The sequence below is a fragment of the Gallus gallus genome, chromosome 3, assembly GCF_016699485.2.
Source record: "Gallus gallus isolate bGalGal1 chromosome 3, bGalGal1.mat.broiler.GRCg7b, whole genome shotgun sequence".
NCBI classification, from domain to species: Eukaryota; Metazoa; Chordata; class Aves; order Galliformes; family Phasianidae; genus Gallus; species Gallus gallus.
In genome coordinates, this window is record NC_052534.1 from 21431890 (window position 1) to 21457150 (window position 25261).

The 25261-nt window shown below is 50.1% G+C and overlaps 1 protein-coding gene across 2 annotated transcripts; it reads right to left on the minus strand.

Moving 5' to 3' along the window:
* Window positions 1–94: 94 nt before the first annotated feature.
* Window positions 95–24722, minus strand: VASH2 (vasohibin 2). 2 transcript variants are annotated; one of them, XM_015283882.4, is made up of 7 exons: window positions 24210–24722; window positions 21614–21702; window positions 19955–20011; window positions 12804–12878; window positions 6320–6701; window positions 4650–4765; window positions 95–2589 (listed from the first exon to the last, which is right to left on the minus strand). In XM_015283882.4, exons 1-7 carry the CDS (start codon window positions 24489–24491, stop codon window positions 2520–2522), a joined length of 1071 nt encoding a protein of 356 aa, XP_015139368.2. In that variant the 5' UTR covers window positions 24492–24722; the 3' UTR covers window positions 95–2519. The 2 variants fall into 2 exon arrangements, with proteins under 2 accessions (XP_015139368.2, XP_015139367.2); XM_015283881.4 differs by having other exon boundaries at window positions 12792–12878.
* Window positions 24723–25261: the final 539 nt, after the last annotated feature.

Genomic DNA, 25261 nt, shown 5'->3' on the forward strand with positions numbered 1-25261 from the left:
ACATTTTAAAATGACTTGGGTATTTTCTGGAATATCACAACCTGGACACTTACCAATAATAGCCAGTGTTGACAAGACAAAAAGTAACCCTAAGTCATTACAAAGACTACCATGATATTTTATTGAAGTCTCGCACTGTGCGTAAGCATACAAGTAATGAAAAAAAAAACCAAAGAACAGCATGCATGTTTTCTACATTATTCGACCATTTGTCAGGAAGGTAAAAAAAAAAAAACAGCCACTAGAACCACCATTAAGACAAATGCCATAATAAGCAAGTTTCAAGAGAAATTTTCAGTTGAACAAGAACCACCTCAGAACAGCTCTGCAGCATTAAAAGAGCTTCAGTATAAGTTAGAGGTTAAGAAAAAATAACTCGGGTTGCTCTGAACCTTGGTAACAGATATATCCCAACCACTGCTACTTGAGATAAAGAGTAGTAAACTGTGGTTCCATAGAAAAAACTAGAAATATACCAGATACCCTCATGCTCTATGGTACAGCTGCTCACCATGTCAGTTTTTCTACAGTATTTTACCCATGAGAAATCTAAGAGACACAAGAAGAAAACAGTCACAAGACACTGAGCAGCACAAAGTGTAAACCAAACTCTGTAGCTGATGTCAAATTATACAAGAATTTCTACTAAAAGAATTCTTCCCTCTCTTCAACTTCACTCCTGAACCAGAACTCCTATTGTGAACACAGGAGTGAAAAAGGTTGGGGAAAGAGGGATGAGAAAGGCCTCCCTGTAACTGATCAAGTAATCATGTATAAAGTATAATACATTTGAAAAGCCTTCTTTCCAGGCCTCATGAAGACTGATTACCGAAGAGCGTTTTGCTGTTTGTAGGAGCTTGCTGGGTCTCTGTTGGCTTCCTGTCCTAGGTAGATGAGTTCATTGGCTCTTCTGAACAAGCAATGAGGTTTGGGTATATGCACTCATTTCCTTCTGTTTTCATTCGTTTCCTGGCTGATGCAGGAAGGGTTCTAGGAGCTTACATCATTCCATTTCATTCAGTGTTACTGTCATAGTGTTAGAATGCCCTGTCTTCTAGGAGATTCCAAAACAAGTGCGTGCCCAGAAGAGGAGGTACACAAGGCCCATGGCAGTATAATCTATAAGCACAGCACAAAGGGTAGAGGCTGGATGTTTGGAATAATCCAGTTTCTATTTAGGCACCTAATGGAATATTTTCAGGACTGCAATGCTCAAATGCTTCCAGAGAACTTCATTAATGTGAAAGGCATGAAAGTCTCTTACCACGTCACTTGTGAACGCTGCCATCCATCTCACAAGTCTCTCATCCATCTCGCCAAGTCTCACAGCCGAAGGGCAGAGGAGGGAAGAAGCAGACAAGCCTGGTTCTTGGTTCTTTCAGACACACAATGTATTTTATTGCTGAACTTGTTCCAGTACAAGCTTCCTTATTCAGGTCTGACTAAGCAGTTGTGATTACGATGCATATAAGAGAAATTCCCTAGGCAGCACAATGGAAGCTTAACTTCAGCCTGTGATGTCTGATCTTAATATAAGATGTCAAGGCATCACTGTGTGAGAGCACTTGGCCTTTCAAAAACAAGGTTCAAAGCTGCACACAAATCTTGAAAGAGATGTGGAAAGACTCAGCAATATGGACGTTTTTTCCATGATTCCAATAACATATACAAGGAACGAACCATTATTGTAGACACTTGTCTCTACAAAAACAGCAATCTCTTCTTGTGCTTCAGCAGTGTAGTCAAGAAAGACAAAAAGCTTGTGACAAAGTATAAAAAATTAGGAAATTTTAGAAATTCATTATTCATCAATCACCATTATTTTTTTAAAAAAAAACTCCTTTTTCCCCAAGAAAATGTGTGTTTAAGAATACACTTGCATATTACCATTACTTAACGTCTTTCAGCAACATGCACAAAGCAATAATAGAGGTGGCAGGGCACATCCAGTGCCATCTTAATACTACCAGGAATGCTGGGAAACAGTACAAACTTGTTACAAAACAATAATACTGACAGTTTTGCATATCTATTAAGTTTTGTGAGGTAATGTTGACACTTTAAAAAATCATGCCACTGCTGCACTGGTTGTTTTTATTGCTGAATTGACTGTTAATACTGAATGTGATTTTTTTTTCTTTTTCAAGCACTGCACCCAGCACATCTTAATACTAAGAGTATGACCTGTGGCCATCCCAAAGGTACTACCCAGCACAATGTCCAAATTCAATTAATGCTCATATAACAAAACTCTATTTGTAGAAATTCATATACCACTGGTGCTACGTCCTACATGATAGAGTGAAGGTTCTCTTCACTGATGCCTTTTCATGAACTGAATGAAAATAAGTACAGCCACCAAGAAAAATCCTCTCTGTTCTATTTGCTACATAAAACCTTTACTGTAAGTGCCCACAAGTTAATAAATAGTCCCATTCCTTTTTCCTTCCAATGTGTGTAGTGAAGGTAAAGTGCAGTGGGAAGCACCGAGGAAGCCCTCTGTCCAGCCTATGGCTTTGTTAGATGCGGAGCTGGTAGCCCACCTCGTTGAGCGTAGCCAGGTCTCCCTTCTTGTCCACCACCGCAGGCCTACAAGGAGAGGAGGGGAGAGCAGTCTGGCACTGCTGCACAGGAACAGAGCACCCGTAGAGCCAGCTACAGCTTACTTCAAAGTAGGGCTGACTACATCCAGTTTTCTCACTGCAAGCACGAACATGCTAGATTTCTTACATAAATGAGCATAACCTGAGCTACTCATGTAGGCTCCCACTAAAGCCCAGCACCAGCAAAGAATAAGCTGTCCATACTCTGGCTTTCACAGCAACACGAAAACTGCTGAGGGTCAATGGGTAAAGACTCTCACTTGGTAATATAAGTCTCAGCCTACTCCTTCCCACTGCCTAAGTTTGCATGAAATTCTAGAGCCAGTCAAACAGAAAGCCTGAGATGAAGACCTTACACTTTCCAGGCATCTTACAGATTGGTACTATCAAGCCATTCACTTCAGTTATCTCACTTAAACACATGCTGTTACTGTATCCACAACTCCAAGCAAATGAAACTTCAACACTGAGCAATCAGTCTCTCCCTATTTAGCATGCAATGGAAAAGCTCCTGCAGCAACATCCTTAAACCTAAATAATCCTGGCAATGTATATGGAAGCATTTGATTTGATAGTTCATTCCATGCTCTCAGCTATTCTCACAGTAGAAAAGCAACCACGTCTCAGTTTGCAGGTACTTAACAGAGGAGAATTATAGAAGCAGAACCAGGCTGGCTTTAATTAAAGAGAGGGAGGAAGAAAGGACACTGGAAAACTTCATATAGCGCATCTCTTGCTGTTCTTGGACTCCCAGTCTCAGCACCAGTGCTATACATCCCCATGAGTTAAGATACAGGGTTTGGATCAGAATACCATACAACTGTAGATACAGCTGCAGTGCCTGTACTGCATTCTGTACTACGCTGGGAGAAACCCAGAGGGGACCCCATCCCTCCAAAAGAACCCAGCAGATGAGGCCAGGGGGAGCAGGGCCGGCCATGACTATCATTACTCACGCATTAAGCAAGGAGCACGCAGTGATGACATCTAAAGCACGGCATTGTGGACCAAGTATGAATTCACAAGTTAAAATAAAAGCCTGCTGTGAAATCATCTGCTGCTAAACTATCTGGAAGTTATCTTTAGAAAGTTAGCCTAATGTCTTTGTTAGCCACTTTAAAATAAATAAATAAGTGCTGAGACAGTAGTCCGGGAGCCTATTTAAAAAGAGGTGATCATCAATGCGTGACTAATCTGGGTGACGTATGGGCTTTCGCAGTTGTCAGCTTCCTGGCACGAAGCAGTGCAGCTCGAGCGTGACTCTTCCGCATCGAAGGTATGGAGTGTGCTGGTGGCTGTAAAAGGCCTGGCTGCTCACTTCTGTCCATTTAGAGGTATGGCTCGCACTCAGAGTCCGCTCCTCCCCACTCAGTCGCAGAAAAACAAATAGCTACGAAGCGTGAATGGACTGGCCTGGCTTTTTAAACCGATTAAAATCAAAAGTTTACAACGGAAGAGGTATTTCTGCTTTGGCAAGGAGAGAAAGGCTGACTTCTTCCACAATCCCCTAAGCTGGATAGCAGCCCAATACCAGCGCTACTCACAGGAAATCCAACTTCTTTTGGAGCAGTGATAGCTGGGCACCCTACACCGCCGGGAGATCTTCTCCTGTTTCTAATTCTAATGGGTCTGAGCATCCCAAAATGTGATCAAACTGCTTTCCTCCCTGTAAAGGCCTTCTGCACCCCAAGATATGTCCTTCGTTTCTCCCAAAAATGTACTGTATAAAAACTGGAAAAAAAATAAAAGGTGGAACCCCGACTTCCATTGTCACAGCCATCCAACGCCCAGTAGAGCTGAACCAAACAAGTGTCACCAGGGCTTCCAATGGCACCGTACAGAGGAGCCATCAGGGACCAGAACCACAGCAGCGCCGGGACAAGCAGCACTGCTGGCCTGGAGAGCCTCTCAGGCAGTCAAGATCCTGGTACAGTTTTCCTATAAATGCCAGCGTCTACATTTTGTACACTGTCAAATAATAAACATATCATCACCCCCAACTTGGTACGCCAGCGATGGCAGCAGTGGCAGCAAAGGAGTACTCACGATTTGTCTCTTCTGAACGGCCGTCTCGGAGGGCTGGCCTGCCTCCGGCGAGGGGACAGCGACTTACCCCGCGACCTCTCCTTCATGGGAGAATGGGCACTTGAGGGCTTCAGAATCTGCAGGAGATGGGAAGGAAAGGGAGAAGCGTTCCACGATGGCAACAATTCATAAAGAAATAAAGCTTAAATGAAGGCCCTTAGGCAGTAGCACAGATGGCACACGCAGAGCCCTCAGTCCCTTGGGGTTCATTCAAACGTTGCCCAGGTTAAGAGGAACTCCATTGGCACAGCACTCGTGCTTCAGGCTGTTTTCAAGACTCAATCCTCCAAATCAGACCTCTTGCAATGTAAGTGTTCTGAATTAAATGGCTCAAGCTCTGAATTAAGTCAGCTTGTGGCTGACTAAGAGGAGGTCAAGGTGGCATTAGGCAGTCTTACTCATGTGGGCAGAGCTCAGTGCAGGGCTTTCAGCCCTCAAGTATACAGGGTTGTGGTCCGGGCCTTGAGGACAGCACACAGTGTCACAGCTTGGTACAAACACAGAGCTGGTGCCTCTATCAGAAGCAAGCACTACGTTCAGGAAGGTGTCCACCTGCACAGACGTCTTTCTCTGTCTTTGCTGTCTCTCCTCTGAAGCCCTGTACGAGACCACTGTGGCTTCAGTGCCTTCCACTGTTGCCTCGTCCTGTGCCCCAGGCACATGCCCAAAGTGACAGCCAGCAGTGATGCTCGCTGGGCCCACCTGGCTGCAGCACGACTGGAGGACACGGCCCTCTCTGTCCTGGTGGGAACCTCAGGGGACTCCCAGAGATAGACGTGCACCAGAGGCACAGGGAGGGCGCCTCTCACCCCTCCTGCCCTACTTGGCAGCACAGGAGAGGGCTGTCCTGCTGCCACCAACGCCAGCAGCAGCACTCCGTCAGGGGGCAGGGAGGCCGCCTCAGCCCCTACCAAAAAGGCACATAGCTGCCATGTATGAGCCATTCCTCAGCAGGGAAGGGTGTGGGAACCCAGAATAACTCGCATACCACTCCAAAAGAGCCAGCCCCATATTTAGCAATGCACCTGCTCAGCTCCTGCTGCCAGCAGAAGGCTGGAGAGGCCCCAGCTCCCCTTCTGCCCTAGCTGTGACCGGCTTCTTGCCCACAGCCGTGCTGGCAGCATGCTCAGGGACACCCCTCGCCCCAAGGGCAGCCAAACTCTGCAGCCCTCTGGCAGCCAGCCCTCTCTCTCTCTGTGCTTCCCTTGGTCCTGCCAAGGGTTTGCTTTCCTTCCCTCCCCACCTCACCTACCTCGTGACTGAAGAACGGGTGGTGGGAAGCATGCCCTACATGGAGAAGCGACTCTCCTCAACATGTGCTCGCATACCTTGGGGATTGCCATCATGCTCCTCTACAGACTTGCACCTCTCAGCAGATAGAGGAAAGGCCCACTTCCCTGTGCTGCAGGCATCCACCCCTATGTAATGCCAAACCTGCCTAATTTGGAGCTGTGCAACAACCCCATAGCTTTGGCCCCAATGGCCTCCTCTGGCCACCCCCATCCAGAGCTAGAAAACATGCAGAGAACAATCTGAGTGCTGACCCTCGACAGCCAGGGGAGAATGTGGGGTTCCAGTGATTCCCAGGCTGAAGGAGAGATCCTGGAACTAAAACCAGGCACCAGACCTACCTTCATCCTCATATCCCTGGCAAACTTCTCCAGCTCCTTCCTGACTTCTGTGCGCATCATTTTGGATACATTGAGGACCAGCTGTTTCCACTCAATGGGCTGAAAGCTGTGTGGCTCATGTGGGACATATAATCCGATTTTGACTTTTTTGACTGAATGCAAGTACTTCTTATAGGAGTCTTCAAATTCAAAGATGAGGTCGCTCAGAGTTCGGTAAGTCAGAGGTTTGTCCATTAGATCCGAGCGCCTGCTCATGCCCAGTGATCCATACCGGCCATTGCAGTAAATCCCAAGCACCACATGATGAAAATAGTTCCCTGAGAAGTGGGTTTTAAAGCTGATGGGGAATCGTTCCACGGAGGGCTGCCCATTTGTTAGGTATCTGTGCACTGAGTCAAGGCAAAAACCGGGTTGAGAAGGGAGCACCGCATTACAGCTGTGAGACCTCCAACAGTTTTCACTGCCAGGACCCATGCAAACACAAGCGTATTCTCAGTGTGCCCCAGCAACTGTCAGTATTACTACAGCCCGTTTTACTGTTTGGAGAATAAGTCACAATTGTTCAGGCAGGAAAGGGCCTGACTCTACCACGCCTGTGGGGAAGAACAGAAAAAACAAAGCAACAGTGACAGTGCTCAGTGCAGTATGCTGGAGGAGAGCATCCAGCCCAAATCCCTGAGAACTCCTTTATCTGACACCAAAACCAAAAGGGAACCGCTGACACTTGGTGGGACTCAGGCTGTTTATCCTCATTTTCATGCATCTCTGCAGCCGTTAAGCAGTACAAACAGATGAGAATCCTCTCTGGGATTACAGATCTGGCTTTCAGTATGACCCTCAGTCTGGCCACTCCTCATACAAGACCAGTTTTGTATATGTAACGCGCTGCTGAGATAAAGACAAGCTCCTGGGTTGACAATTACTGTTTCCAGATTAGCACAGACACATGTGGCCACAAACAAACCTTTTTAAAAAACAGAATTTGTCCCTGAAGTGCCGGCTGGCCGTTCCAAACGCACCAGGGGAAGTGGCCGAGGGCCAAGCTTTCTGACAGCAACGTGTGATCTCAGATGGGAGCTGCGTGCTGGCCCAGGTGGTTTCCTCAGGACATCGGTGACCCTCACAAAGGGGGAAGGACAGAGAGATTCCCTCACACAAGTGGGTCTGCATCAGTGCCGAGTCAGCGTGGCTCCCTGCTGCTAATCCTGGACAGCTGAGCCCCAGCTCCAGGCACTGAGGCCCACAAGGCCTCTTGGCCCCAGGCAGCAGGGCAGGTGCAGTGACGAGGAACGGCTGCAGCACACTTCAGCACATTTGGGGTACATCATCCACCCAACACTTGCTGAATTTCACATACTCAAACATTTTTACCACAGCAATTGTGACAACTGGAAAACTCGGCCCACTGTCATCTCATTTAGGTCACCTTGCTCTGGGCCTTAAAAGGAGCATCCTGCATCTATCAAAGTCACATTACAGCAACTTGTCCCGCAGACAGTTTCTTACAGAAGCCCATTGTATTTATCAATCCGTGTAACTGAAAAAGCAGTATCTTTTATTAACACCTATGAAGCGCTCAAACATCGCCACTATTTTCCCTTCATTATGAAAGGGTTTTCTCTCGCTCCCTAGCGCCCTTCTATTGAGCCCACACAAAGCGTGGCGGCCGCCTGCCACACATACACACTTCCACCACCAGGCCTTGCAGAAGTTGCAATTTAATCTCATTAAACGCTGGGTAGGAGTAAAAGGCTCCTTTGAGGATGGAAATTACCCGCCATCAAACAACCCAGCAACAACTGCTGTGGAAATTAACCTTTAGGTACAGGTTGCTTCTGCGGAGGGACTGCTTAATGAGAGTCCCCACCCGAGATGAAATACACAGCAAATGGGCTTCCCCTCCGCCCGTGTGTCATTATTAGTTCTTTTCCTTTCTGCTCTGCCCAAGTAGAGCTGTATTGTCGCAAACAAAAGGCAATGACACGCTGACACCACGGCTGCAACCGTATTTCTGAGCTGGGCCCGTAACTGCAGGACGGAGAGTCAGGGAGTAAATTACACAGCACAATGCTAACACAGCACAGAGCAAGAGGGCACAGGCAGCTGTGAGGAAAGCTTGGTGCCCTCCAGATCCTGGTCCTGGTGCGAGTCAAGGCAGCTTCCCAGGGCCTGGCCATGGGGCTACACAGCCAAAAATCAGCACTGAGGGATGCTGATCTCCTCAGATGTCACCCAGGAGACCTATCTGACACCTTTGGGCTAACCACCTGCTGCCCCCACCGAGAAAATGCACACAGACAACATCTGGAGCCCCACCAGAGAACGTAGTGATTGTACAAGGGGAAACAGCTTTAAACTAAGAGGGGAGACTTAGATAGAAATTCTTTACTTGGAGGGCAGTGAGGCCCTGGCATGGCTGCCCAGAGAAGCTGTGGTGCCCCATCCCTGCAGGCCTCAAGGCCAGGTTGGATGGGACCCTGAGCAGCTGAGCTGGGGGGGCAGCCCTGCCCATGGCTGGGGCTTGGAACTGGGTGGGCTTTAAGGTCCCTCCAACCCAAACCATGCTTTGGTTCTATGAACGTGCTGAGCTAAGGCATGATCTGAGTCAGACTCTGTTTTAAAACTCTGGAGCAAAACTAGATTCTGGATGTTTGTGTTTTGTTTCTTTTTTTAAATCTATATAGCCACATCATGACTCCAGCAATGCTTTATAGTCAGCCCTTCTGTGTTTTAATTTATTCCCTAGTAAACTCTACTACCAAAAAAGTCCCACAGAAATCCCAGCATTCCTCCTCTCTGTTACAGACCATTCCCTAAATAGGTGCTACCCACCGAGGAGTGCAGAGCAGCTCCCAGCCAGAAGAGGAACTCTTCACCTCCTTCATCTGCCAGGAGCAAATTTAGAAAGGGTTTTCTCTAATGCTTTTTTTTTTATTATTATTTTTAAATACATAATCTGAGTGGGATCTTTCCACGTGCTAGCACTGTGGCTCCAGGCTTTGGACACTGACATTTCTGGAAATAGGCCTTAGCAGCTGATGCCATCTACGCAGCAGCAGCTGGCTTCCCATGGCTACCAGAGCTTGTGTTGCTTATGACCAACAGCCTCCCGCAGCCGCTGGGAACCGCTGCCAGCTCAACAGGTGGCGAGGGGACAGGCCGTGGGGTGCCAGCCCAATGGTGCCCAAACCAAGGGAGTGACTGTCATGCACCATGTGACAGCAGGCAGGAACGCTCAGACAAGTGCAGGCCAGAGCGGCCTGGTGCCAGGGAGGAGGGCAGGGCAGCCTGGCTGGCCGGACGTGGCTGCTCATGGGAACCTGCAGCTGATGCAGCACTAAAATCCCTGGTCTGAATGGCCCTGCTGACTGAACAGGGAGCTAGTTCTCTAATGCCCAGGTGCAGCCTAAGCGGACTAGTTCAAGGTTAGGCCGCGAAGATGAAAGTCATGACAAGCTCTCTGAGCTCTTCCCAGCTACCAGAGGGGCTGCAGCTCTTCAGCAGGGCCCTCCCCGCTTCTGTTCCAGTTAGAAAACAGGTCAGGCTGCAGACAAGCTTGCAGAAAGCAAGGAGAGGACGGAGAGGATGTCAATATCTCAGGCACCCTGCAGTGAATGCAGGAAGAAAATCTGCCCCTAACCAAAGCATTGACTCCCAGCCAGGAACTTGCCTGCAAGGCAAGAGGGACTCCAGCAGAGATAAACGTCACCCAACGATTAAACAGGCAGAGTGTAAAGCCATTAAATCATCTCTCCTCCTGTGGCACCTCTGCTCTCCCCATTTAATGACATTATCAGACAGCAGGAGGTCTCATACAGTGCACAGGTCTGCTGGTTACCTCACATGAACCAGTACAGAGAGGACACTGCAGTCAGTGGGACTAAGTTAGATTCACCTGTCACAGACAGCACTCTGTGGACCCCTGAGAATCTGTACTCACCCTCCATTATTTTGCTCTCCACATTTTAGTATAGCAGTTGGATACAATTCCCTTGGCACCCTTTGGTTTACTATTCCCTTTCCTGAGCACAAGTAGTTTCAATCCTTGCTCGTAATGGATGTAGTGAACACACCATTACTCAGCTGATCTACAGCTGAACCGAGAAGTATTCTGGGGAGGGCAGCAGGAGGAATGCCTCCAGTTAGGCACTGCTGAGCAGCCCATGAAAGCAACAAGACACAAAGCCAGTTCAGACAGCTATGCAGAGGAGATCTGTGCAGACTGCTGCAATGGATATAATGCTGAAAGATCTGCATGAGCTTTTGGTAATCTCACAGCAGCTGCTCCCTTGCTGTGTGCACACAGAACAGCTCAGTATTTTACTTGCTGCCAGATAAAAACGTTTCAAAATCCAGCGCAAAGGCAATTATGCAAAACTTAATTCTGCACCAAGAGGGACTGCTGAAGTATTTTATAAGAAGTCGCACTGTAAAAGGCAATTGCACAAGCCAGCAAGCAGCTCAATTAAATGACACCTTGCTAAGCCACTCTGTGCAAGCTGGGCTCTGAATGGAGGCTCACACTGAGGGTCCACTGTCAGCAAAGCCAGGCTTTGCTCCTTTCGGTAGCCAAGCAACAGGACAAGGCCTGTCAGCACAGCAGTACCCTATTTCTGGAGGCAGAGAAGAGAACCAGAGGTTAACACACACACACAGACAGCAGGACGCTCAGCTCAGGTGGATGCAACTCAGTGATATGACACTCAGGAAAGGGAACAGATGGCAGCAGCATCTCAAGTCTCACAGCTGAGGAAAAAAATCAGCCAAGGACATGTTGTTACAGAGATCTGCCCCAGAAACACACCTGGAGCTCCCCATGAGGTTCCATGGGGACTCAGGCTTTGTAAGGGCCACTTCTAAAAATCATGCACTCAGGTGGCCCATCTACTTGCTACTAATATTCTGTGTGCCCTCACCTTGCCTTTAATATAAAATCTAAATATTTGGCTGGTATTTTTAGCTTCCTTTAATGAACATGTTACTAGACAACCGCCCCAGCAGGCAGCCCCTGTTCTTACACAATGGACTTCCAATGCAGGAACTGGAAACCAAAGGGAAAGACAGCCCTGCCCCACTCTCCCCTCTAAGATTTCTCATGAGGTAATCTGAACTAAAAGCCTTCCATGAACATTTCGAAAGTACTATCTTGAGACAGAAACATTCATTCAAAGCTTAAAAGTCCATCCCCAAAGAAGCTTCAGATGATACAAAATGGTACAATCCAGAGTTTTCAACTGTTTGGCCCCCACCAAAAATTGAAATCAGACTTCAGGAAAGCAGGAAAAAATAATTTTGGAAAAGAAGGCTTTTTCAGAAAGCAAAAATAAAATGGTCAAAACTTTTCAACCACCAAGGATACTCTTAGGTGAGCACAGTCATCTTTATATCACCAACGTACTCACCCTCTGTTTGAGCACTACGTGGTTCAGTACTGGAAATACAGCATTAGAGGACACACTGACTCTTACCAGTATTGCAGAGCAGCATCAGCTCCTCCTGGGGACTTCCTCTCCACTTTGTTCTCCATATAACACAAAATAGAGTCCTGACACACGGGTAAGCACGACAGGCCTACAGACATTGGTGTCAGTGTGAGCCACCTGCTGCCACCAAGCCCTCAGGACTCCCAGGCCGCCAGCGGGCCCTGCCAGGGCAGGAGGAGCAGCAGCACACAGGGGTGCAGCTCTCAGCCACCCCCTCGCCAGCACCGGGCACTACAACACATGCCAATTCCTTCTGCCACGAGAGGGGGCAGCAGCAGCAAGCAGAACGCGGCAGAGACATGCCAGGAGCTGCTCTGCGTTGGGGTTTGGTTTTCTTTGTTTGAAATCAAATCTGATCAGCTGTGCTGAGGTATATCAGTGCACAGGTGGACCTGTAGACGTGCCCTGCCCTCTTCCAGCATCTGGGGACAATCAAGTTAGTTTATTAGCGAGAGAACAAGGGGGTCAAGAAGCGAGTCAGTCTCCAAATAAAAATACCCCTGTTAGTTTCTGAACCTGAATAGGAAATAACCATTACGTTAAGGTAAAGCATGAACACTTAGCTATAGTATATACCTGTTTCTGCACAAACCACAGCCGTGGACTGAGAAACAAGAAGTGAACACAACTTCGGTAAGCAAACATTACACAAACACAGCACAGAACCTACGTTTCTCATGTGTTAACAAGCTTCAACAGCAACAGGCAACAAACTACTAAACAAAGGAGGGATTGTACAGACAGACACTCGTGGGCACTGTGGGTCAGATCCTGATGTTACACAGATTAGCGGGGCAGGAGGCAAAGCCAGCACGGCTGCTGTAACACCAGCTGATGCTTGTGAACAGCACACAGCCTCCCCAGCTCCTCCTGACACAACTCGACAGCTCACCAATCCGCAGCACAGACAGTCCCTGAGCTGCATACACTCACCTTCGGCTGTGCGCATCTCAGACACCCTTCAGGACAGAGTGAGAAGTGAAGGACACATGAAAGGATACATCCCCAGGATGACTGCTTCAAGGCATTTGATAGGTAAGGACTCCCTGGTCATTTCTTTTGCTGTTTCCATCAACCTAGGACAGAGACAAAAAGCTTTTAGTCCTTATGGTGGGAACAAAGTTCTGTCTTACTCTGGGAACCATACATCCCCATTTCTCATCCCTGCAGGTGCTACATGTGGTCTGAGGCTCCCAGGGAGCTCTGTCCGGGTCACCGCACAGGTCCACGGGGCTGGAGGGGCCTCAGGGGATGCAGAGGACACGGCTCCCTGCCAGGTGGGTGCAACAACCACAGCAGCACCTCGTGAGAGGGTGACAACCGTCGTTGCAAGTGCTGGAAGAACAGCAGCCTCTTGCACCACACCACGTCAGCCCACCCCTAGGGCTGCCCATCAGGAGCTCCCTGTGCACCACAATCCCTTCTGCACTGCAGAACATTCCTGCACCGAGCTGATCCCCTCAGTGATTATGCCCCTCTTCAAGCTGATAGCTACAGATGCAGGCTGGAATTTCAGGCATTTTATCAAAGTCTGCTCTGCAGCAAGCTCTGCCAGCACAGACATCTCACATCACTGCAAGCTGAGTTATCTTCCTGCTGCTCCCCATCTTCTCTGGGCTGCCCCAAATGCAGGATTTTCTACAGGAATGCAAGAAGCAACACATCCCTGGGATCACAGCAAGCCCATGAAATTTAGTGACAATCTGGACTCTTTAAAAAAATTACCAGGAGGGAGAAAAGCGATACTCAATGGCAGCAAGACAATGCTAAAAGCCAAAACAAAGGCTGACTTCTATTTTGAAGTCTCCTCGAACCCTCCCTGAGGAGAGCTTCATATAAAAGAGAAATATTTCTACCAGAGAAGATGATGAGAATATGCATCTCAAGCCATTAATCTATTTTCCCACTTCCCAAATCAGCCGCCTCACGCATTCTAAACCTCGTATTCAGCATAAATGGCAGCGCAGCTCCCACTGCTATTACTGCCTGTCACAGGGATTCCAGGCTAGAAATTATCTTTTCATTTGTAAACAACTGCTCTTTACGCACTGCCTGCCATCCAGCGGGCACAGCAGGGCCAGCCTGCCTCCACCACGCTCACAATCAGTGACAGGAGCCCCAGCACCATGCAGCAGGTCTGGCAGGGACACAATGGGGCCCCTTCATCCCCCCGCAGCAATGCAAGGCAATTCCTGTGGCTGCCGGGCTTGGGGTCACCGCCTCACCAGTGCACGCAGCACCGGCTCTCCTAACAGCTGCCTGCACAAGCTCCCTGCCATCAAGTCAGGTTGTCAGCTCGGATATAACATTAACGATTCCCCAGCCAAGGAGGGAGGCTTCAAAGTAATCGGCCTAAATGAGCAGCCAAATTAGCCCCAATATATCTGTCACAGCAATACTCATAGTATTTAAATACTGAGGTTTATTTAACATGTGCTCTGCTTGCAAGTACAGCCCTTCAAGACACTACACAATTATTAAGACAGATTTAAATTGACCAGGAGAAGCCTTCTGCTTGCTTAAAAAAAGAAAAAAATCACACTGATATACTGTGGCTGTCCACTCTGAGGCTAGCAGCTGATCTCCCTTTCCCTTACATAGCATTGGAGGCTAATTCAGCTTGGCAGGGAGCATGGCAAGCCCTCTTGTCCAGCTCCTGCTCTCAGCATCAGGACACAGGAACCACAGCCGCCCCTGGAAGGACAAGACCAGGCAGGAAGCCCAGGGCCAGCTGTGGGCTGGTGGGCCCAGGGGCCATCCTGCAGAACTGGCTCTCCGAACTCATGGGCTCAGCCTTGCTCCACCAGGCAGCTCCTGCAGAACGAGCCCAGGTCTCACCTCAGCGTGGAGCAAGAGGGGGCTCAGCACTGCTGTGAGCTCACGGAGCACAGAAAGCCAGCTGAACAGAGCCCTGAGGATCTCCGCATCCAGCAACGCCACCCTGTCATGCCCAGTCCCGGGCAGTACTCAAAGTTTTCTTTTTCCTTCACATTTGCAACACAGGCCACAGAGTTTGTGGACGACTCAGTTCAATAACCACCCAGAGCCTTTCTGCCTCTCTTAACAAGCCTGATTTGAACCATGGCCTCAAAACTGCATTTGCATTGGAGACGGTCTTCAGAAAATCCCCAAGCCACCACTCTGCCCCAAGGTAGCATAAGCTAAACCTAAATCTCTCCTCACTGATCATTTTCCAACCTACTTTGAACTGGGTTCTCAAAGGCTTGGGAAGCCACCAGTAAATCCGTCCTATGCTTAACCTCACATCTAAGAAGCTCCCCTAATGTTTAAACTAAATCTTTATTTTTGCAATTTAAATGAGAAGCTATTTCTGCTATCCATGGTGGACATGGAGACCATTTATTAACTCTCCTCTTGCAACAGACATTTATACATACAAAAGGCTGTAATCAACCCTCTCCTCCACAAACATGGCAAAGCAAACCCACATTTGCTATTATTATTATAGCCCTCCCTCCCCAAGCTTTGCCGTAAGTCATGTTTTCTAGACCTTGGGCAATGTTTCTTGCTTTCCTTTTGTTCTCTTTTCACTTTGTAGGCCTTTACTTCATCCCACCACTCCAATACAAACACTAATTATCTTTTCAATCCAACTATATTTTTGCAACCCAACCCAGTGTGTTGTTGGCCCTGCTGACTCACACTGAATGTCTTTAAAAATAAATACATAAAATCGGATCCTACTCTGCAAAACCAGCCTCTCATCCTCCATCGTGCATCCTCATAGTTGAAGATTCCCAAAACCATTCTCTGCAACTACCCTTACTAAAATACCGCCTGTTTGTTCCAACCCACCTCCTGCTCTCCAAAACCACTCTGAATCCCAGTTCAGTCTTACAAACCCTCGTCACTTTGTTCAGCTTGAAGTGCAAAGCACATTCATTAGCAAACAATTCGTCTTATCCACACCATTAATGAAAAAAATCATTGGCCCAAGACAGATATTGCACACCTCAATGGACAAGCTCTGCCAGACCAAGAACAAGCTATTGCCCACATGCCACTTCCTGAGCACAGCTTTCCATCAGCGTGGGTCCCCGTGTCAGGATCGTTTCATTTAGGCTGGATGTCCCTGCCTTATCTGGAAGCCACCAACAGCCATACTGAAGTGATCACTTCAACTTCTCCCTTATGCACAAAAGCCTTTGCAATCTCATAGAGATAAAATGTGTCAAATAAAATTCACGTTGCCTGTTACTTACAACTTTATTACGTTGCAGACACTTGATTATTTGCGCTAGGGATTCTTCCTGAGATTGCAGATAAATTGGAAGCTTCTAGACCTATTTTCTCTCTGGCTTTTTTCCCCCTCCACCAAAGGGCTGGTATCGCTGCCTTCCTGTTTCCAACCACACCACTCATCCTTCCTACACGCCGTAACCAAAGCACAAATGGTTTGCAGGCTGCCTGTCAGCTAAGTCACCTAGAACAACCTACACTGCATCCAGCTTACTGGAAAACAACCAATTACAAGTGCTCTTTGGCTTGTTCTTTCCTTGTTTGATTTCACTCCTGAATTCTTACCATACTGCCTCATGTATTAAGTCTGATGAGAAAGGCTACACAATTAAATTTGTTAATGAAGATTTTGCTGCACCTACACCACTACCTAAAATCTGCCAGGCAGGCATCTGTCCCAGACCACAGTTAATACTTCTGCCTCTGATAAGCACAGCTAACATGAACAGGTTGCATGCTTCTCCCTCCAGGTCCATGGTGATATCTCCTTGTAAACTGACTCAAATCTATTTCAGTGTTTTTAGGTGCCCATTTGAATTATCACCCTTTGTTTCTGCATCAAGGACTAGTTGCCTGCAGTCACTGGGGATCTCATGTGAAACACGAATGCCTTTTGCTCCCTGGTTCTTAACCAGGGCACCACCCTTCCTACCTCATATACAGGTTAGAAAAAGCTTCAAACCCATTAGCACGTGCTAGAGGATCTCACCAGCAGGGGCACACCACACTCATTCAGAGATGAACATGCTAAGGAGAGTTAAACCAGTTTTCCTCACCAAGGTTCCTACAGATGTCAGTTAATCTCGTAACAAAATCCTCCCCTATATTTCCTACTGAGTTCTCCTCCTCCAGGCCTCAGGACGTGCATGAGGCCCACAGAACCTCCCTCTTTTTGGCTTTTCAAAGGCTCCTGACAGGTTTACTCTTCCCACACAAAGCAAAAAGAGAAGAGAAAAGCACCAACAGGAGTAAACAGATATGAAACAGTGCAGCAACAGTTTGTGTCAGTGGCAAAAGGACTTCTTCCACACGCTGATTATAGCGATGCGAGAAAGCAGCAGATTTTCAAAAGCCTTTGCAGTCTATTGTTTGGAAATGGGATGAGCCCATTTTCCTTTGCAGCCCCATCAGGGTTTCTTAATAACATGGGTGTACCGAAACAGTATTGTGGTTTTTTCTCCTCCTTGTTATTTGGTTACACAGTTCCCACGTGACTGATCCTACCGCACTCCTCTTGGCACTGATTATCTGCTGCCACAGAAGGGCTCCACCTTCACAGCCCAGAGGCAGCTCCGTCATTTCTCAAAGCACCCACAATCCATCACTGTTTCCACTTCAGCTGGAGTTACAGTGACCAACTGGCCACCCAACCGAGGGAACAGCGCAATACCACACCTACCTACACAGTCCCCATTACCCTGTGCACAGCAGAGATGCCTGTTCCACACTGTGGCTCATGTCTGTATCCTAAAACAGAAGCTTGCAGAGGGTTTATTGCCTGTTGTACGGCCAGTAATAAAAGTCTGTTAGCATTGAATTAACATTCATAGACTTTACAAGATATCTGGAAATACATTTTGTTTTTCTGAAGCTCTTACATGATCCGTTCTTGGGAGCTTTAAAGAGCAATGACTAAGGAATAACCAATTTTTAAATCAGAGGGCACACCACAAAGCCTAAACCAAGGAATTGCCCTGGGTCAGGACATCCACGCTACGCCTGTAAATCTGGGCTCTGTACAAGTACAGCAAACCCAGGGAAGCTAAGATCTGGTTTCACACACACGCTGCCAATACAATAGGAACGAGACATAGTTTTCAGGATCACATCCCTCCCACCCCTGACTTACAAAGCCATTCCAGCACAGTCTGACATTTTCAGAAGCGCTGTCTGAGTCTGGACAGATTCACAGGGCGTCAGGCAGTCTGGATGCAAGTTGATGGCTAACTGACTTCTTCATAAAGGGGATTATAAAGATGGAGTTGTATCAAGCCTGCGCTGCTTAATGTTACACGTGCCTATGGATAATTTATGCTCTCCTTCCTAAGCCCAGTCAGACATTTTTATTCGCTCATGTATCGCATTGATGCTGACAGTAAATCTCCATAATAGTCCTCCCTCCATAACAGAAATACTCATTAATATGCTCCAGCTGCTTTAGGATGCTTTCACGTGAATTTATGAATATTCATCATTTCTACCTAGCGCTCCACTTCTTTGTGTCCAGCCACCACTCTCATGAAGTCAGGACGCCAGAGATCTCGTAATACTTCCATTAGCCTGAGCCTTCATAATATGAAATAAATGATATGCTCAGCGTCAATAAATCACGACTCTGGTAACAGTCTCAGCTTCCAAGAGTTGGTAGAAATGGAGAGTGCAGCATCCTGCCAGATCCACTCGCAAATACAAACCTTGCTTTGTCAGCAGGCTCCTGCCTTATTTCAGAAGTCAGTGAGGGATCCTACACACATCCTGTGCCAGGCCTACTCTTGTCCATTATGTCAAGGAGTAAAGCAGTGCAGGCCTAGCAGCTAACACTGTGCAAGTCTAATGGAAAAGAAAGGAAGACCACTGTGCCAGGCAAACCAGCCCCTAGCAGCCAGGCCATTTCCAAAGACCCTCGCCGTAGCTCTCCTGAAGTCCTGTCACCACAAAGTAGATTGCTCAGAAGTCATTGCAACATGGAGAGAAGACAAACGTGAATACCCAAGCCACAAACGTTAAGGGCATGTAAATGGAGGAAATGAGACGACTAGGAAGAGGATCAAAAGCCCTGATTACGTCTCCACGCTGATCCACTTTAAGGAAAAAGCACCGTCCTCATAAGCCAGATTTTCATCAAGCCCAGGAGAGCACCTCCATTTCAAGTAGTGAGTTCATCTCATCCTCCACTTCCTTGGATAAAAGCAATGGGACAACTTTAAAAATGAGTGACCAGCCTGAACACTGGTTTAAGTGCCTATAAACCCATTCATCATTCAAAGCACAAGATTTCTTCTAAACAAGTTTCACCAGTACGGTAAAATTACATAGAGAAAGGAAGTGGGAAAGATTGCTGTCAGCAAGATGAAAACTCGAAGTCTAGAGCTGTGATGGGAAGAGAAATTTACAGCAACACACTATTAGTGACAGACAGCTGAGGAGAGCTAGACAGGACAGCCTACAGGAGTCATTACATTCTGCTCGTTTAAATTTTGCCCTATAAAAAAGGCAGAAAGTTGCCAACATCACCTCCCACCCCAATCTGCCAAGTTACTGGGTCCTTTCAAAGAACATCATAATCGTGATACAGCTCTCACATGCAAGAGGTCCCAGCTCTGTTGCCATACTCCCTACACACATGTTCATATTCGTATTGCACAACTCACTGTCATCCACAGCAGGTGGAAGGAATGACAAGATGACCAGCAAAGGGAGAACCAACACCATGACTTGAGCTATTCCTTGCGATCCTCAAAGGTGAAATAACTGAGTCCAACACAATGTCAAGATTTCTGCAGCAACGTGCACAGTTGATCTCTTCCTACCATCAGCGACGGTATTATAGTGCAAACCAGAATATCAAGATATACATAGTTTCCATAAAAACAGCCCAGCCCTCCCAGCCCCACACTAACAAACAAGAATTGAATTTTTCCAACCCTGCACATTCAAGTTTGGCCAGCTACAGAGTGGATACTGAGCAAGTTCAGCCCTTCCCCTCGCTGGCTTGCTACGGGTCCTCGTCCCAGGAGGCAACAAGCTGGGACTCTCCTTGCAAAGGCAGTGACACACAGCTATGGCTGTGCCAGGGCAGACTATGACACTAGAGACCTCCCACAGCACTACATTGCTTTGCATCAGTACTTATGGGGGAGCATGACAGTACACCACCTCCAAAGACACTTACCCACTTAGAGGTCTGGTTTTTCTGATCTCGAAGAACTGAGTTCCCGTGTGATTGTATCTGAATTGTGTATGTTAAGGAAAGCAACTTAAACAGACAAGCAATAAAATCACAGTTGATGACATATTAATCAGCATTATGTGAAGAATCGAGCAAAAAGGTCACTTGTCTAATATGACACATTTGGCATTTGGGAGCTGTGAATTCTCTTTTCCTCATGCTCCCATTTGTCACTGGGTTGCATTTGAAAAGAATTGGGTTATAGTTTGAAAACAAGTCCCCCCTCCGAGCAAGAGCCCAAACCAACCAACATAATGCATTGTTTCAAAGAACTAATTTCCTTTGTAAGTTTTAACTCAGTCAGTCTGTAAATCAACTGTACGGCAATGCATCTATTTACGCTTAGGAAACATAAATCATTCCCTAAAATACACAGTGCACTTAAAATGGAACTAGCCAGCTAAGTGCAACTCCAGAACAAAAGTTAGCACCGCAAGCATATGAGAGTTCACCATGAAGGATGCCAGAGGACAGCCACCCACCAACCAAACCCCAGCACGGTACAACCGGCACAGCTGCTGGCTGTGTGCCCATGGCCATACAAATCTTCAGCTTGCATCAGGATGTTCAGAACTGACTTTAGTTGGAGCTCTGAGACCTCCAGAAAAGAAAAAAAACAAACAAAAAAAACCTTTCCTTCCCTCCCACCCACCTTTGAAACTTAATTCGTGAGGCCCTTTCACAGAGTGCTCTGAAAACATACAGCCTCCTTCAGCCCTCAAAGGAAACCAGGATACTGCTCCCCAGTCCCAGCACACTTTGAAGCCTTTCTGAACACAGAGCCAAGCCCGACCTCTGAGACTTGTTCCTGCTCCATAGCAAAGTGCAGCATTTCAAAACCACTGGAGGAAAAGATGGGTTTTTTTTGAGCTGTGTGACATGGCCTCCTCTTCAGTGCAGCCCTCCTCCCTGCAGCTCTCTCTGCCCAAGGGGGCTGCACAGCAGTGCCTGCCTTGCAGCTGCTGCCTCCCGGGCTTTGATCCCAACCTCTGCTCTGCTATTTTTGGATGCTCCTCCAGCTGCCACCCAGATCCCTTCCTAATCCTTACCAGGACTTCACGTTCATTCTTCATCTTCCCTGCTTCCCCCAGCGCACACACACACAAAGGGAGAATTTAGAGAAAAAGCAAACAGAAAAGAGCAGCCAAGTCAGCATCCAGGCCAGCAGCCGCTTCCCCCAACATTATCTGTCAGTGTGGGGAAGGGCTGGCTATGAGGCACAGGGCAGTGACAGAGCAGCAAGGAGGCCAGGTTGATGCGTGCCGCTCCAATGAAACCTCCAAGCACTTGGGACATGTGGAAAGGGACCTTCCTCGTTGCCCCCCTCTTAACACAGCTGTCCCAGGGGCAGGCTGCAGGGCTGGAATGGAGATGCACGCTCCAAGACCTCCCTCCCTCCCATGGCTCCTGCTTTGCTGTGGCTCATTACACTCCTCAGAAAAGGCTCAAGAAGTCTGTAGCAGTGCTGAGAGGCATCTCTTTGTCCCTGATGATCCCCAGCCCTTGTGACCAGCTCCAGCAAACCCTGCTAACCCATGAGGCAGTGCTCCACACTGGACACGTCAGCTCTCTTTGCAAGAGCGCACACCGTGCAGAGGATACTGCAGCATCTTCATGTAGGTCTGTATTGCCTGCAGCCATTCTGGGATGGACATGGAGAGCTTGTAGTTGGGCACCGGCGGCACTGAGGGCTGGGCACAGAGAGAAGAGGAAGAGGTCAGACAGTTACCACTCCCCACAGGAGGCTGTTACTCAGACAGAGGCGTGCACTTAATGCCATGAAGCATTGCAGCACACGACTCCCACCTGAGTGAACTTGGGCACAGGATAAAGCCATCCCACTTGTGACAGGGACCGCCTGCACCCCGCAGTGCGGGGACAGGACAGGCCCTGTGCCTGTGCAGCCTGCACACACAGGCTCCTCACAGAAACACAATCCCAGCACTTGCCAGGCGGGGATCGGTGGGGCCAAAAGGCCATCTGAGGGCACCAGATAGCTAATGGTATTAAGACACTTAAGAGATGGAGACTGCACCGTAATGGGATTTTTTCAGAAATCCCCTAAGGCATCAGCTGGTGCCAAAGCACCATCAGAAGCCCGGCCCTCAATCCACATCTAATCCCCACTGCTACGTGGCTCTTCAGCCCACCGCCACACACGGAAGTGGCAGCTCCTCGTCATCACACAGCTACTGTAGGGGCATGGCTGCAAAACAAGGGGTCAGCATCTATAAAAACAGGCGGTGCCTCCATCCCACAGACCCGGCTGCCCAGGCTCCCACCTCCACTCTGAGCAAGCTGCTCAGCGTTTGCTTTGTGACAAGCACCTCCCAAGGAGACCGGCACCCGCATTCACCTCGCTACTACTGTCAGACAGTACACAGGCCTCGGAAAAGGGAAAGGAAGAGACTCACACTACTGACACACAAATATGTGTTTTAAGTGGGAAGCAGACAGATGGCTGTGGCTCCAGTGTGCTGCAAGCACCCTCAGTGCAGCGAGAGAGATGGTAACCCCGCAGACAGCTCTGCTGCCACAACAAGCCACGAGTGGGGATGGTGAGCGTTTCTTAGCACAAATTTCCAGGCATACGCTCTTCGTTAGAGGTAGTTCTTCAGTTTCACAAGTTCCTTCCACCCCCGACCCCTTTGGCTTGGATGGACCTCTGAGACAGGGCTCAAGTTTCAGGAGCAGAAATAGTTAAAAAATAAAAATAAAAAACAAATGAAGGTTTCCAGATGCAGCAGCTGCTGCTCTCACTCCCATACGGACTCTCCTGTAAGATAAAAGCCTGCCTGCACGGCACATGCACGGCACACCGAGGCAGTGGGGCAGCCCTCACCTAAACTACAGGAGCCGGACTGCTGTGGGGAGCCTTTAGGCACTCAGCTGCAGTGGGATGGGATGGGTGCTGGGACTCACAGCCCTCGCTGCACACAGCGCAGGCATCCTAACCATCAGAGCTGGGCTGGCCTGGGTCAGGCCCCGAGCTTTTGGTACTGAAACCTTCCTTGTCAATGTCTTTCACACGTATGTGAGGTACACACGGAACGAGATCACCAGAGCACCGTGAGAGCTTGCAGCACGAAGGGCTCTGGACTGTTCTGCATCCTGGGACAGTTCCAGGCACAGATGTGGCTGTGCAGGCACCAGGCCCGCTTTGGTCACACCACGCCCAGGCAAGTTAATCTGGACCAGCTGTGTCCTGGGTCAGTGGGCATTGCTCCACCTGCCCACAGCTCAATCCCTGCACGTTTCTGAGCAGCATGCAGCTCCTGTTTAACGGCACTGGAAGCACAAAGGACCCAGCACACCCCAGAAGGTGCCGTATGCTCTCAGGGACCAGGCAGCATGAAAAATACCACAGTTCCCAGCTTCCTAACCACAGGTCCACCCCTGGTTTCCAGAAGCACCCACAGAGATGGGGCACAGGCAGCGGTGGGAAGCGAGGGGGGACAGAAGAAGGGCTGCAGCTCCCATCCCTACCCTCGTCTATCTGCAGGGACCCCCCTCCATTCCTCTGGTCGCACTTTATACCAGGCTCGGGCCAGGGAAACTCCCGCAAGGACCGTCATTATGTCACAGCGTTTGTCGCCCGGCATCGTCCTACTCCTCAAAGCACAGCCCCTGCAGAGGACCCGTCCCAGCCCTCCTGCAGGGCAGCAGCCGGCGCTGCGCGCACAAGTGGGATGTCAGGGCCGCCGAGCGGAGACGCAGCGCTGTGGATCGCGTGTTTATAAAGCGAGTAGGATTCGGGAGCAGAGCGACGGGAGAGCTCGACCCTGCATCGGTATTTCTAAGCAGCGACGCCTCCGCAGACAGCAGAGCCGCCGCGGGGCGAGGGCCGATCCGAAGGGCGCAGCGGGGCCAGCGGCCGTCCCGCGCCCTAACGCCAGCTCCCGGCTCGCCGCGGGCAGCCCGCGCGGAACTGCCTTCCCCCGCCTCACCGCGCCCCATTAGCAGCAAGAGGCCGCCGCGCGCAGAGCGAGCGCTCCGTTACCCACCGCGGACAAAGCCGGCGGACTCGAGCCCGAGGCTTCTCATTCATTACGGTCCGCACGCACCACCCCACCGGCCCGGGGCCCGCCCTCTCCCACCACCGGGCACCGAGCCCAGCTCGGCAGCGGGCGCGGACCCTCCGCAGCGGGTCGCGGGAGGGCCGCGCAGCCCCCCCCCTCCCGCCGCCCCGCAGCCTTACCCGGGCCAGGCAGGCGGCGCTGCGGATGGCGGCGGCCACGGCGCTGCCGTCGGGGTGCACCCGCTCCACGTGCCCCCACATCCGCTCCCAGGTCTGCCCGTCCAGCGGGAAGCCGCTCTTGTTGACGAGGAACAGCACCCCGCCGTCCCGCTGCTCCTCCTCCTCCGAGCCGCCGCCGCTGCCCGCCGCCCGCGGCTGAGCGCTCCGGGAGCGGCCCCCGCCCTTGGCCGCAGCCGACACCCGGCGGGGGCCGCCGCCACCGCCGCCCGCCGCGCCCGTCATGGGCCCGCCGCCATGCCCCGGGCGGGGGGCGACCGGGCCCCGCCGCCCCCCTCTATCAATAGAGATGGGTATAGACGTGCGTTCGCGCGCGCCGAGGCCCCGGCCCTAACGGCAGGTACCCGCCCCCCGCGCGACACCCCGACTCCCGCGGCCCGGGCGCCCCGGCCCGGCCCCGACCGCTCTGCGGGTTCGCCGCTCCATGCCGCCCCGCCGTTACCACGCTACGGGCCTGCCGCCCGCCTTCGGCGCGCTCCTATTGGCGGCCGTAACAAAGAGGGGCGGGGCTAGAAGGCGGGCGGAGAAACAATTGGCGGAGACGCTGCCCGGCGCGGCCGCGACGATGGCGCCCCCCGGCGGTCCGGGTACCGTGCCCGGGAGCCGTGCCCGGGCTGTCACCCGAGCCACCCGCCCCAGGGGCCGCCTGACCCCGCGGCCCTTACGAGAGCCGTGCCCAGCCCCAGACCGCGCCCCTAACTCGCTGCCTAACAACAGAAATCCCACTAGCCACGTCAACTAGAACGCCAACTAGCCCAGTAGGTGGCACCAAGTGAATGAGGAGAACTGCCTCCTCGGCCACACGGAGGCCGGGCGAGCCCTGCCATGCCCCGTCCGCTCCGTGGAGGCTCTCAGCAGCCCCGGGTGTACGCCAGCCTTCTGCTAACGGCCCCCTGCAGGAGCTGACGTCCCCTGCGAGCCCTGCCGGCCACCTTCTGTCAGCGTCCCAGCTGGAGGCCGGGGGCAGCGAGGCTGGAGAAGCCAAAGGCGGCCCT